Source organism: Trichechus manatus, unplaced genomic scaffold, assembly GCF_000243295.1.
Source record: "Trichechus manatus latirostris isolate Lorelei unplaced genomic scaffold, TriManLat1.0 scaffold00009, whole genome shotgun sequence".
NCBI lineage: Eukaryota > Metazoa > Chordata > Mammalia > Sirenia > Trichechidae > Trichechus > Trichechus manatus.
The window spans coordinates 339,273-351,828 of NW_004443945.1; the positions used below are offsets into that span (position 1 = coordinate 339,273).

A 12,556-nucleotide genomic window follows, 5' to 3' on the forward strand; every position below is an offset into this window, starting at 1 on the left:
TGTAGTAACTGTTAAGTGAGAAACTATTTTGTTCTGTAAGCCTTCATCTTACGTGAGAATAACAGCACAATTGGAAGAGCATAGTCAATGTCACGAACTGTGCATGTAGAAATTTTTGAAATGGTTTATCTTTGGCTATGTGTATTTTCACCAAAAAACAGAGGTTGAGAAGTTAGAGGGTTGACATGTTGTGGGGTTGTTAACCAATGTCATAAAACAATATGTGTACTACTGTTTTATGAGAAACTATTTGTTCTGTAAGCCTTCACCTGAAGGACAATAAAAAAAAAAAGAAAAGTAAAGCCAGTAATAAAAGGAAAAAAAAAATAGGCCTATTTCTAGAGTAGCTCTGTCTCCATTTCTGTGAAGACAGATATGTGGTCACCAACTTAGAGGTTCCTTTAGTCTTGATAGTATAAATTACATTTTTTACTCATCATGTAAACTGTTGTTAAAAATCTGACATACTATATATTCGATTTTTTTAAAAAATACAAATGCGAGTCTTTATATGTATACCACCCGTTGCTGTCGAGTCCATTCTGACTCATAGCAACCCTATAGGACAGAGTAGAACTGCCCTATAGGGTTTCCAAGGAGTGGCTGGTGGATTCAAACTGCTGACCTTTTGGTTAACAGCCGAGCTCTTAACCACTTGCGCCACCAGGCAGATGTTTATTCTATTTTACAGTTTTTGACTGTTTAAACATCAGCACGGTTTAGGCAGCAATTTAAAAATTGACCTTCTGGGACTAAGGAATTGAGGACCACTGATCCTAGTCTGTGTCACCATTTTGTCCATAATAGCAATATTTTAGATACTTACTGAAAACAGATATATATAGCTACTCTAATTTGTCTTCTAATCTACCAGCCTGGTGATTCTGTGCAAACAGAAGGGTAAAAAGTATCTCCTAAACTTTGTTGTTGTTTTTTAAAAATCTGATATGAACTTTCGTGGGTGTCAACATTGAGTTTACAATCTACAGTGTCTGGTTCCTCACTTTCCACTCATTTTTAAAAATTCCTCGTGGTACACTCAAGTCTTCTGGCACCTCTCCTTTTCTCACCCAGGTATTCTAAAATATTGCTGATGATAGTGTTGAGATCATATAATGGTAAATAATAGCTACATGTGAATACTAAGCGTATACCAGAAACTGTGTTCAACAATATATATGCTATTTATTCCATCCAATATCCCTAAAAGGTTTGTAATTCTCATTTTACAGATTGGGAACAGGTCATTGCCTAAAGTAACTTGCTGAAAATCATACCGTTAAGAAAGTTTGAATGACTATCTTTGTGACTCCAAAGATCTTTGCACTGTAGTATTTTCCCCATTTTTGCAAAAGCAGATAGACTTAAATCTGTTTATAAAGTAGCTTGATGTTCTCTTTGACTTTTTGTTCTATGTTAGGTTTTATCATTCCCCTTTTATATTCTATCTTCTTAAGAATTCATATATTTCTTGTTAAAGATGGAAGTAAAATAGGGCTTTTGGAGGCATGTTTGTCTTTGTCATCTGATAAATGATCTACTTGTTAATAGTATTCTGTCATAATCTTGTTCATCTTATTGTGAACTTAGTTTTAACAATTCTTTTATGTTGTTTTTAGACAAGTACTAATTTTGAACTCTAAGGAAAATCATTCAAGTTATTAGTGTTTGTATCTACTGACTCCATCACTTCTCTTTGCAGCTCATCTCTCTATAAAGTATCTATCAAAGTAATTTTGTGGGACTTTATGGGCTTTTGCACCATGCCCTTTGCATTATGGATGGTGAGAATGGGTTATCGATTGAAAATCTACTCAGCTTCAGAAGTGATAGTTTCCCTACTGCCAAAAGAAATATCATGGGTTCACTTAGTATTTCGTTGGGTTCTTCCATGATTTTCATTGAAGAAATAACAATACCAACAATAATAAACTATCAATTTAGAGAAAAATGTAATGTATATTATAAGACTACAGTAACTGTATTACTTCTCTTATAATTTCAGGTGATTTCCTAAAAACATTGGAAGACCCAGATTTGAATGTCAGAAGAGTAGCCTTGGTCACATTCAATTCAGCAGCGCATAACAAGCCATCGTTAATAAGGGATCTTTTAGATACTGTTCTTCCACATCTTTACAATGAAACAAAAGTTAGAAAGGAGCTTATAAGAGAAGTAAGTTAGATTGTACTGTTTATCTAAGCTTATCTCTTTTAAAAATTTTTATTGTAAAATATAAAAGTTGCCATATTAATTACATTCATAATTGTGCAACCATCACCACTTTCTATTTTCTGAACTTTTTCATTACCTCAAATAGAAACTCTGTACCCATTAAGCAGTTATTTCCCATTCTCCTTTCCCCTAACGCTTGGTAACCTTTTATCTACTTTCTCTGTCAATTTGCCTATTCTAGATATTTCATATAAATGAAATCATAATATTTGTCTTTTTGTGTCTGGCTTATTTTACTTGGCATAATGTTTTTTCAAGTTCATCCAAGTTGTAACGTGTATTAGAATTTCATTTATTCTTATGGCTAAATAATCCATTGCATGTATGTACCACATTTTGTTCATTTATCTTTGATGAATACTTGGATTGTTTCTACCTTTTGGCTGTAGTGAATAATGCTGCAGTGAACATTGGCGTACAAGTATCAGTGTTCCTGCTTTCACGTCTTTGGTATATACCTAGAATTGGAATTTCTGGGTTATACGGTAATTTTATATTTAATTGTTTTCTACAGTAATCAGACCATTTTACATTCCCACCAGGAATGCATGAAATTCATTTTCTCCACATCTTTACCAACACTTATTTCTTTTTGAGATTAGCTATCTTAGTGGGTATGAAGTGTTATCTCATTGTGGTCTTGGTTTGCATTTGTCTTTTACTTTTAAGTATATACATGTGTTCTTTCTTGTTTTAACAGGTAGAAATGGGTCCATTTAAGCATACAGTTGATGATGGCCTAGATATTAGAAAGGCAGCTTTTGAGTGTATGTACACACTTCTAGACAGTTGTCTTGATAGACTAGATATCTTTGAATTTCTAAATCATGTTGAAGATGGTTTGAAGGACCATTACGATATTAAGGTAAGATCTTTGTGCCTGTTTATAGAATGTTTTAAAAGAAGACTTTGCTTTTCTGTAGTTACTTTCACCTCTGATAGTTTACTCACATGTAGGTGAGAAAATGCAGTGGTTAAGAGCTTGGCTACTAACCAAAAGGTCAACAGTTCGAATCCACCAGCCACTTCTTGGAAACCCTGTGGGGGTAGTTCTACTGTCTGTAGGGTCTCTATGAGTCGGAATTGAGTCGACGGCAGCAAGTTATCATGATTTTAGTTAAATGTGTTGTAAACTCTGATGTATAAAGGTAATAACCAGTTGCTGTTGAGTTGATTCTGACTCATGGCAACCCCGTATGTTTTAGAGTAGAACTGTGCTTCACAGCATTTTCAATGACTGTGACCTTTCCAAAGTAGATTGCTGTAACGCCAGTCAGGCAGCCTATAAAGGTTATAGTGCAGCAGGTAACATCAGATCACCTACAGGAAAAATCTAAAACCCTTTTCATTGGAGGAAATCAAGTCTAAGTGGATGGAAAATTCTAAGAAATTCTCTGTGCCAGCTTGGTTAGTGAATAGTCCTCTAGCTCCTTTTCCTCAAAGGAAGAGCCCAGTTATTTTTTGCTGTTCAGAGTATAAATCTGTGACCTTTTTGGTCTGTCTGAATATTGGGTTATGGAGCCCTGATGGCAAAGTGATTAAGAGCTTGACTGCTAACCAAAAAGTCAGCAGTTCAGCTCCATCAGCTGCTTGCTCCTTGGAAACCTTATGGAGCAGTTCTACTCTGTCTTATAGGGTCACTATGAGTTGGAATCGACTGGACGGCAATGGATTTTGTGTGTGTGTGTGTGTGTGTGTGTGTGTGTGTGTGTGTGTGTGTGTGTGTTAATACTGGATTATAGTAACTGCACATGGAAGTGTGTCTTAGTTGCCCAGCATTTTGTCTTGGTAATTCTCTTGGACTATTTTTGGGGCTAGTCTGATCAATGATAACTGTATATATATTATTTACTTAAAAGAGTGATTTTTCTTTTCCAATTCAATATACTGGGTTTAATATCAAGAGTTTTGTTAAAGGCCAACATGAAGAACTGTCTTCAGATATACAATCTTTGTAGAAGCACCTGGAGCAAGTCATACCACTTCCTAGATTTAGAACGTGAGCTTTGCTCATAACTGCTTTATTTTCCGGTTTGCTTATGTCTGTTTTAGAAGTGAACAGTACAGGGGTGATTTGAAAAATAAATAGACGCATTGTATCTCTCTCGTCTACTCTTCCATTTAGGACTTTTGGCTGAGCAGGGCAAAAGTTGTAGTTGGGCAATAATTCAGCCTTACTAGCAGAACTCCAATTCTTTTGTTTCATATGTGGTGGTGACTTGACCTTCCTAGAATTTAATGAGGAGAGCCCAAAAAGAAGTAACAGGATAATTCTATGAGTTTGTAGTCCAAGAGAAAAATGATTACAGGTTATGGATTAATCTGAATAACCAGTCATTTCTTTTCGGAAAATCTTAAGTCGGTGAAAACTTATTGTAAAGCTTTTCTTCTAGTTCAGATTTTCAACCCTGGTGCATATGAGAATTTACCCAAGGGGGTTTTTAGAAAATAAACTATGACCCTATCCTGACAGGTTAAATAAAAATCTCTGAGGATGAGGCTAAGGATTAGATAAGTTTCTAAAGATCCCCGGGTGATTCTAATGTACAGCCAAAATTGAGAATCACTTTTCTAGTTTCTGTATTCAAGGACCACATTACAGGTGAGTTCTCTCTAGCACTTGTACCTCAAATTCCTTGAATCATCTGTGTGGTTCAGAATGGTGATTACATTAAAATGAAGCTTTAGTGTGCATGCTTATCATTTTCTTTCTAAAAAGTTCGTCAGAATTTGGATTTTGTCTTCAGAAAATAATGCAATGTCTAAATATTGTCTTTTTTTAATTCCTGATAGATGCTAACATTTTTAATGTTGGTAAGACTCTCAACCCTTTGTCCAAGTGCAGTATTGCAGAGATTGGACCGACTTGTTGAGCCATTACGTGCCACATGTACAACTAAGGTAATTATTGATAGATCAGCATCGACTTTAGTGTATTCAGGATTCCTAGTTGATTCTGTACTGTAGTTTTCCAAACTTAATCATACTAGCACCTTCTGTAGCAGTGGTTTTAAAAGTTAGCATATTGAATGTAAATATTTTATAAAACTTAGCACTGTTAAATGCTATTCTGAAATGTTTTTGTTTATTGCTGTAACAATATGACATATATCTTGAAGTACTGATGTGGAATAAAGTGTGATAGGGTCACAAAAGAAGAAGTGTTTAATTCTGGTTGGGAGTGGCAGAATCATGAGGGTGATGACATTTGAAACAGACTTTGAAAAAATTGGGAATTTTTTTTTAGACTGAAGAAGATGAAAAGGGCTTTTCATATAAGAGTAATCACACATAAAAGGCACACAGATGTCAGTGAATGGTGTGTTTGAGGAATACTGAATAAACAGGTTGGCTAAAGGAGTAGTATCTTGGTGAGAGCCAAAGCAGGGCTTGCTAAACAGATAAGGCTCTGTGTCCTACTCTCTGTTTCAACCATGGTGGCTCTGGATTTTCTGTTTTTATAGCAGGGCTTTGTGTAAAATATTCCTTTAAAAGAAAAATAAAGCTAAAAAAGTTTTTTAAAACAACTATCCTTAGAATATAATTGCCTCTTGAACCTACAGTAGAGTCACTTTGCTTTATCTGTCATTCAGAAATTATGTGTTTACATTTTGTTCTTATAAGAGCTGTCTTTTATAGCATATAATCTAAATTTACTCAATTTTACAGGTAAAGGCAAACTCAGTAAAGCAGGAGTTTGAAAAGCAAGATGAACTAAAGCGATCTGCCATGAGAGCAGTAGCAGCACTGCTAACCATTCCAGAAGCAGAGAAGAGTCCACTGATGAGTGAATTCCAGTCACAGATCAGTTCTAACCCTGAGCTGGCGACCATCTTTGAAAGTATCCAAAAAGATTCATCATCCACTAATTTGGAATCAATGGACACTAGTTAAATGTTTGTTGAACATGGGGACCATTACATTGACCATGTGATGCACTGAATTGACAGGTTAATCATAAGACATGGAAAGAGAAGTATCTAAAGGCTTCAAAATGTTCCACTTTTTTTCCCTCATGGAAACAGTTTGGCTTTCTCCCATTGTTGCTTTTGTAGCATTTATTTCAGAAATATGTATTTCCATAATCCAGAGGTTGTAAAACCACTATTGTTTTAGTGGTTAGGACATTTAAAATGGAAACGAAAAGTTAAGATTTATGGACTATGGAGATGGGGTCCAGTATCTATTTACCCTGTAATGTTTAGGATTAAAATGTTAAAATTTTGTGACCATGAATTTTCTTTTATTTAAAAATCAAAAATTCCACAAGACAAAAACCATGTTTCTTTTTCTTGTATAACTTTTTGTTTTGGCAAGCATAAATTGATTTTTAGCTGGCAGATAGGAATATCCATGTAAGATTTGTTACATTTCAGAGAATTTGGCAGTTTAAAAAAGATTATAAGGTATCAGTTTTTAAGTATGGGGTTAACAATTAATATCTCTGTTGCGCACACTAATTTTGCATGAGCAAGTTTATAAATATATATTGTCTGTAAAGCAGCATGTGCAGATTATTCATAATACAAAAGTTAAAATGTTATTGTATTAGTGCAATTTTCAGATATTTATTTTTGCACAGAAAACACATATCTGGAGAGAGAAAGGGGAGTAAATTTTTGAAACTTTGGTTTTCTTAATGCCAGTGTGAATTTGCAAATGTTTTCAGCAAATCAAGTCACAATAACAATTTGCCACCTTTTTCTATTATAAATTTTCTTACACATTTAAAATTTGGATATTTAAGTACTCAGTTTTCCTCAGTTACCCATTTGTGTGTGTGTGTTTCCACCTAGAAATTCTTAAAGCCAGATTTTTCTTTCTTTCTCTCTGATCTCTTTATTCCTTATCTAAGGATATATAAATACTGCGTGTGCTTTTGAATTTTAATTGTAGGAAAATTCTGAAGCCCAGCTATCACAGGTTTGTTAACTGATAATGGTATTTTCTTTTAGTTGAGTTAGATTCCACCACCACCATCACCACCACCACCCCCCCTTGTAGAGCTAATTTACATACGGTATTTGTTAAGTGTTGACTGCTTTTCTTGATTAAGGGATCTGTGCTGGGGGAAATCAAAGCTTTGCAGTACCTTATATTGTAGTTAAGATTTTAACATAGCTTTCAGTGAGCTCATTTAACACTGTAGCCTCTTCCTTCAAATTTGTGGTGCTCCTGTAACAGTAAGAACTAACTTCTGAAAATAAAAGACATCTCCTAATGCTGTGCAAACATAGTTTACATGTATTGAAGGAGGCAGTTGCTAAATTGATCGATTTTAAGCAATCAGATATTTGAAAACTGCACCCTTATTTTTGAAACTGTGAATTAGAAATACTTTTCCTGCTGTATTACCTGCTTTAACATTTGAATGTGCAGTGATTTTAATTGGTAATATAATGTGGTTATTAGATTAACATCTTGATTTTGAATGTTCAGATGATGATGCCTAAGACATTGCTACCAGTAAGGATTTTGACTAGTACATTGACATGGAACCTTTCATAAAGTTGGTGCCATTTCAGAGTGTGGCAGGTGATAATCTTATACCATAATTTGCATAGAACTGTAATCGAAATTTGAGATGTTAGTATATTATGTACTATGCATATACCATGGTATAGATATTGTGGATATATTTAAGTATTTGGTTACATGGTTTCACAATAAATTACAATACTGCAGGCTATAGGACCGAATAGGAGATTGACATGCATATGTTGTGTGAATGTCTTAGTTAATTGCTCATAGTTAAATCCAAATACTTTTCATCTATTGGATTTCTCTTTAGTTTTATTTATTTTTTTAACATCGAAGATGCATTTTTTTTTTTCTATGAGTATTACAAGCCAGCTTATTTGTCCAGCATAGGTGAAATTTTATCTTTTAATATAAAAATGATCTTTTATTAGTAGTGGATTAGTTTTAGTGCATATGTACCCATATATACACATGTATAGCCAAATTAGTAACAGAGAAAGGAATGCTCAGATTTTAAATGCTGAGTCTTTCTGATTAACTCATTACTTCTAGTGGGTGATGTAGTCCTGGGGTGGAAGTGGCCAAGTTTGGGGTCCAGCCATGGTCTACCATTCATTCTGCTTACTGGGACTTTATAGGTATAATTAAGAAGTTCTGCTTAGTGATTCTCCGCATGTAGGATCCTCAGGGAGCTAAAGTTAATAGTAAGAAAACTAGCTGTTTGCTGATTTTCATAATTACATTTAAATAGTTAGATCTACCTTGATTTCTTTTAAAAGAAAGTTCAATGTGGGGTTGAGTTTTGAGGTTAGGTTAGTTTATGAAACTAAGAAAGGAAAATGGTAGGGCAGGACCTAACAAAAATTTCTTTATACTTAAGAGTAATATCGATAGTACTGAATGAAAATGTTTAAAATGATGTTTTTGTATTTCATTAATGATATTTGAAAGCTGCTCAACCACTGAAAATAAGAGAATTCTTAAAAGGTTGGAATATGACAACTTTCATCAAATATTTGAGTATTTACATAGTTTTTGTGTAACCATAATTAGTCTTTTTTTTTTCCCCTACTCTTTTGCCAGGCCAGTGGTGAAGAAATAACATAAGGGCATGTCTACTTAATTCTAGAGGATGTTCTTTATATCTGGCCCAGTCTCAGACATTTGAATGTGATTATATAGCCATCATTAAAGTTTGAAATGATGATGAAATAGGCAAAATCCTCAGCCACTGAAAAATTAAGTTAACTGAAGTTGATGAGTAAACATTGTAAGCTGTATTTGGCCATGTGACAAAGTATATAATACTTAATGAAAAAGTTGAACTGACATTTTCTGCCCACATTAAATTTTAGTACAAATCTAAATTGTTAAAATTGCCAGCCTCTAGATATTATGCTTAGTAAATATTTTGATATTTATTAAAGAGCTTAAAAATTTTAGCAAGTAAAAGTTGGATTCTATCTCAATCTTAAGTGGAACATTGACAATACAGTAATAGTTCATTTACTTTTTGGACAGAAAATATTCCGGTCTTAACTGATTTTTCTAGTTAATTAAAATTCCTTTGATACTTTTATTTGTAAAAAAATGGGACACTGGAAGTATTTGGTGGCAGACTGTGAAAAGGTCACCTGATAGTTTTCTTAAGACACAAAATGAAATCACATATTTTCCCTTTCCAAAACAGTAGCTTATTTTCTGAGTAATACTAGAAAAGCAAGATTTTGTGAACACCTGTACTGTAGTTTAGATAAAGATTTTTCAGCAACATGTTTTTGCTCTTTGCAATTCAGAAAGCTAACTTTAAAATGGGATTTGTTTTTCATAGTATATCATAAAAGCCAACTTTAATTAAAACTACTGAGGGGGAAATACCTGTAATTTTACTTTGTTTGACTCCATAATATCAGCGTGTCAGGTTTTAAAATGATTTTTAGTAGGTGGATTTCTGTTCTTGGAGTCTTAAATGACTCGACCTCTTTATACCTTTTAATTCTGATCTCAAATGATTATCAGTGATGATTTTGGCAAATTGTTTTGCTAAGGTCTTAGAAGAGGAAAAGCTTTATATTCTTTGAACTGAAATTCTTGCCAGATTAAGGAGTTTTGGAATTATTTAGAGGTTATCAGTAGCAAAGATTGATAACACATTGAGTGATTTTACTGTAGAATGCTCTCTCAAAAAATCTAAAAAATTCTACTCCACAACTGGCTAATTGCACACCATGCCAGGCCCACGTTTTAATAGTCTGCCGTTTGAACTGTTGACCTTTCGGTTAGCAGCCGAGTGCTTTAACCACTGCGCCACTAGGGCTCTTATAACCCTATTACTCTGAAAAGCTATTTTAATTGTTTCACAGATATCTCTTTTTAAACTTGATAAACCCAACAGCTTACTTAGGTAAGTGCAGCTAAATGTGTGTGTTGCTGGTTTGCTATAATCTTAGTCTTAATATTTTAAAAAGACATGCAAATGTGTATTTGTTTGGAATCATTACCATTCATGAACCTAAGCTGGACTTTTCTAAAAGGCATGGAAATAAGCTCCTGGTTCCTTATTTTAGAAATAAAATCCATATTTTCCTCCAAAATTTATACTTTTAGTAGGAAAAAATGCACGTTCATTATTTTAGATCAGGTTTTCTCAGTGTCTGTACTATTGACACTTTAGACTGCATACATCTTTGTTATGAGGGGTAGTCCTGTGCATTGTAGGATGTTAGCCGCATCCCTGGCCTCTACACGCTAGATACCAGTAGTACCACCACCACCCCCAATTGTGACAAGCAAAACTGTCTCCAGATATTGGGGGGTGGGGGGCAAAATTGCCCCAGTTGAGAGCCACTGTTTCAGAGAAGGATTTTTTCCCTTGTTTCTATCAATTTTAACCAACAGATTTGATAACATGTATTTCTTTGGAAAAAAAAGATAAATCTCTTGTTATTTAAAAAGGCAAGGTATTTTCAGCCATTCTTAAATGTCAGGTTTTCATCTTCCTAACAAAATTTCAGTACTGCTCTAGTCAATCCATTTTCTTCCACCAATTAATTAGAATTTCATGATTTAGTGAAAATAGGTTTCTACTGTAGATAGTATTACCTCGACTGATTTAAACGGATGATATTTAAGTAAATCCCATAACATAATGTTTTTCTCCAGCTATAAAATGCTTTCTGCTTCACAGAAATGTATGAAGCAGTTTGAGTGCTTTGGAATTGATGTACTATATACAAAGGTTGGAGAAGACTGACTAAATGGATTTTCAAAATTACTAATTTACATTCTTTTCATAAGAACAGTTTGTCCAGTGATCCACTTTTTTGAACTAATGACTTGTTTCCCATTATGGGTAATTTTCTGTTTAGCTGAGATATTTAAAGACATACCAAATGATATTTTGTATAATTCCCAAACAATATATATTTGAACTTTGAAAATAACAACTATAGCAGGTTTTTGCTATTTTACTAGGATTAGTTCATGGTTGGAGACAGGTTTTCCATGTGAATCTTGATACCCACATAGTGAATTTTAAAGACTCTGATGGCGGTATGCAAATGTCAGGAAGACCACACAGATTGCCTACTCTTTGACACTGAGTGGTTTTTCAATCTTCTGAACTATTTCTGTTCCACTCGGGGGAATTGTCATAAGCAAAGATAAGTTACTGCCTTTTACATAGTTATTGAAATATTAGTGAGGCTTATTGGTCAGGAATTGGAGTAAGTCCAGAATGTTGAGTTTGGGAACTTTGAACATATCACTAATATTCTTAGAAATTTTCTTTGTGGCTGAAAATCATTCATAGTCTTAGAATCTGTTTAAAAGGTTTAGAAATTTGTTCCAGCATCGATTTTCCTCTAAAGTACAATTAAGCAAAAGTTGGAAGACCATGAGTGGCTGCCCAGATGTGAGCACCATTGCTGCTCTTGAGTTACGTCAACAGCCCCTGCTCACGGATCTCTACAGGTCAAGTTGTACAAAAATCTGGCAGAAGCTGAACCAAAAGAATTTTGCTTTTATTACCATGCTTCCATTCCCATAATGCACTATCAAAGCAGGAGTGGATTATCTTAAATAGGTGAGATAAGCCTGGTGCTTACCAGGTATCTGTAGTGAACACTTGCATGTTTTTTCACCACATCGAAGATTCTGCTTCTAGGTGCAGCTGACATCTGTCTCTCTCCCAACCCCACAGCAACTTCCTACAGAATCTAAGCTTCAAACTTAGAAGTGCTGACGTGTGGATGACCCAGTAAGCAAGGTAAGCACGGGCTTAATTGTGCTTACTAATGTGAACAATTTCATATGAATTGTAGCACATCAAAAGTCTGTATTCATGATTGGAGACATGTTTGATGTGAAATCCATGCGAGATTGTTCACTATAGATGATCTGGTAAGCAAGGTAAGCACCGTGCTTACCTTACCTATTGGATAATCCCTGCATCAAAGGCAAAGCTAATTGCCTTTTCCCTCCTCCCCTTGGTACTGCCTACTCTTTAATATTATGTGCTTGCTGTGGGTGGGGTTGGGGGGGGGAACACACTAAATAATTGATATTAAGGAAAAATACAGACTTCGTGTGATTTTTGGCAGAGGCTTTGATATGGCGATCAGGACAAACTGAAGACAAGGGAAGTGTGTACTCCACCCAGTGGAAAAAGATTCGGCAACTGTGTAGAAGAGATGACCTGAGTACTGTGGTTTTAGTTTAGTGAGAGACTAGAAAGGGCAGATTATAGGGGGGTTTGTAAACAGTTTGGATTTAATTTCAGGGATGATGGTAAGCCATGTGTGCTGTCAAGTTGTTTCCAACTCATAGTGACCCTATAGGA

At 34.7% G+C, this 12,556-nt stretch overlaps 1 protein-coding gene across 3 annotated transcripts in view; it reads left to right on the plus strand.

Annotated features, from left to right (window-relative positions):
* Positions 1 to 7,456, plus strand: part of CAND1 (cullin associated and neddylation dissociated 1) — a 48,537-nt gene extending 41,081 nt beyond the window's left edge. The window contains exons 12-15 of one of the 3 annotated variants that reach the window (XM_004370612.3): positions 2,006 to 2,175; positions 2,936 to 3,100; positions 5,029 to 5,136; positions 5,905 to 7,456. In XM_004370612.3, the coding sequence (XP_004370669.1) occupies positions 2,006 to 2,175; positions 2,936 to 3,100; positions 5,029 to 5,136; positions 5,905 to 6,129 (668 nt within the window). In that variant the 3' untranslated portion in view covers positions 6,130 to 7,456. The remainder of the gene's footprint in view (positions 1 to 2,005; positions 2,176 to 2,935; positions 3,101 to 5,028; positions 5,137 to 5,904) is intronic. The other 2 variants (XM_023725920.1, XM_023725921.1) reach the window with 2 other exon arrangements.
* Positions 7,457 to 12,556: the final 5,100 nt, after the last annotated feature.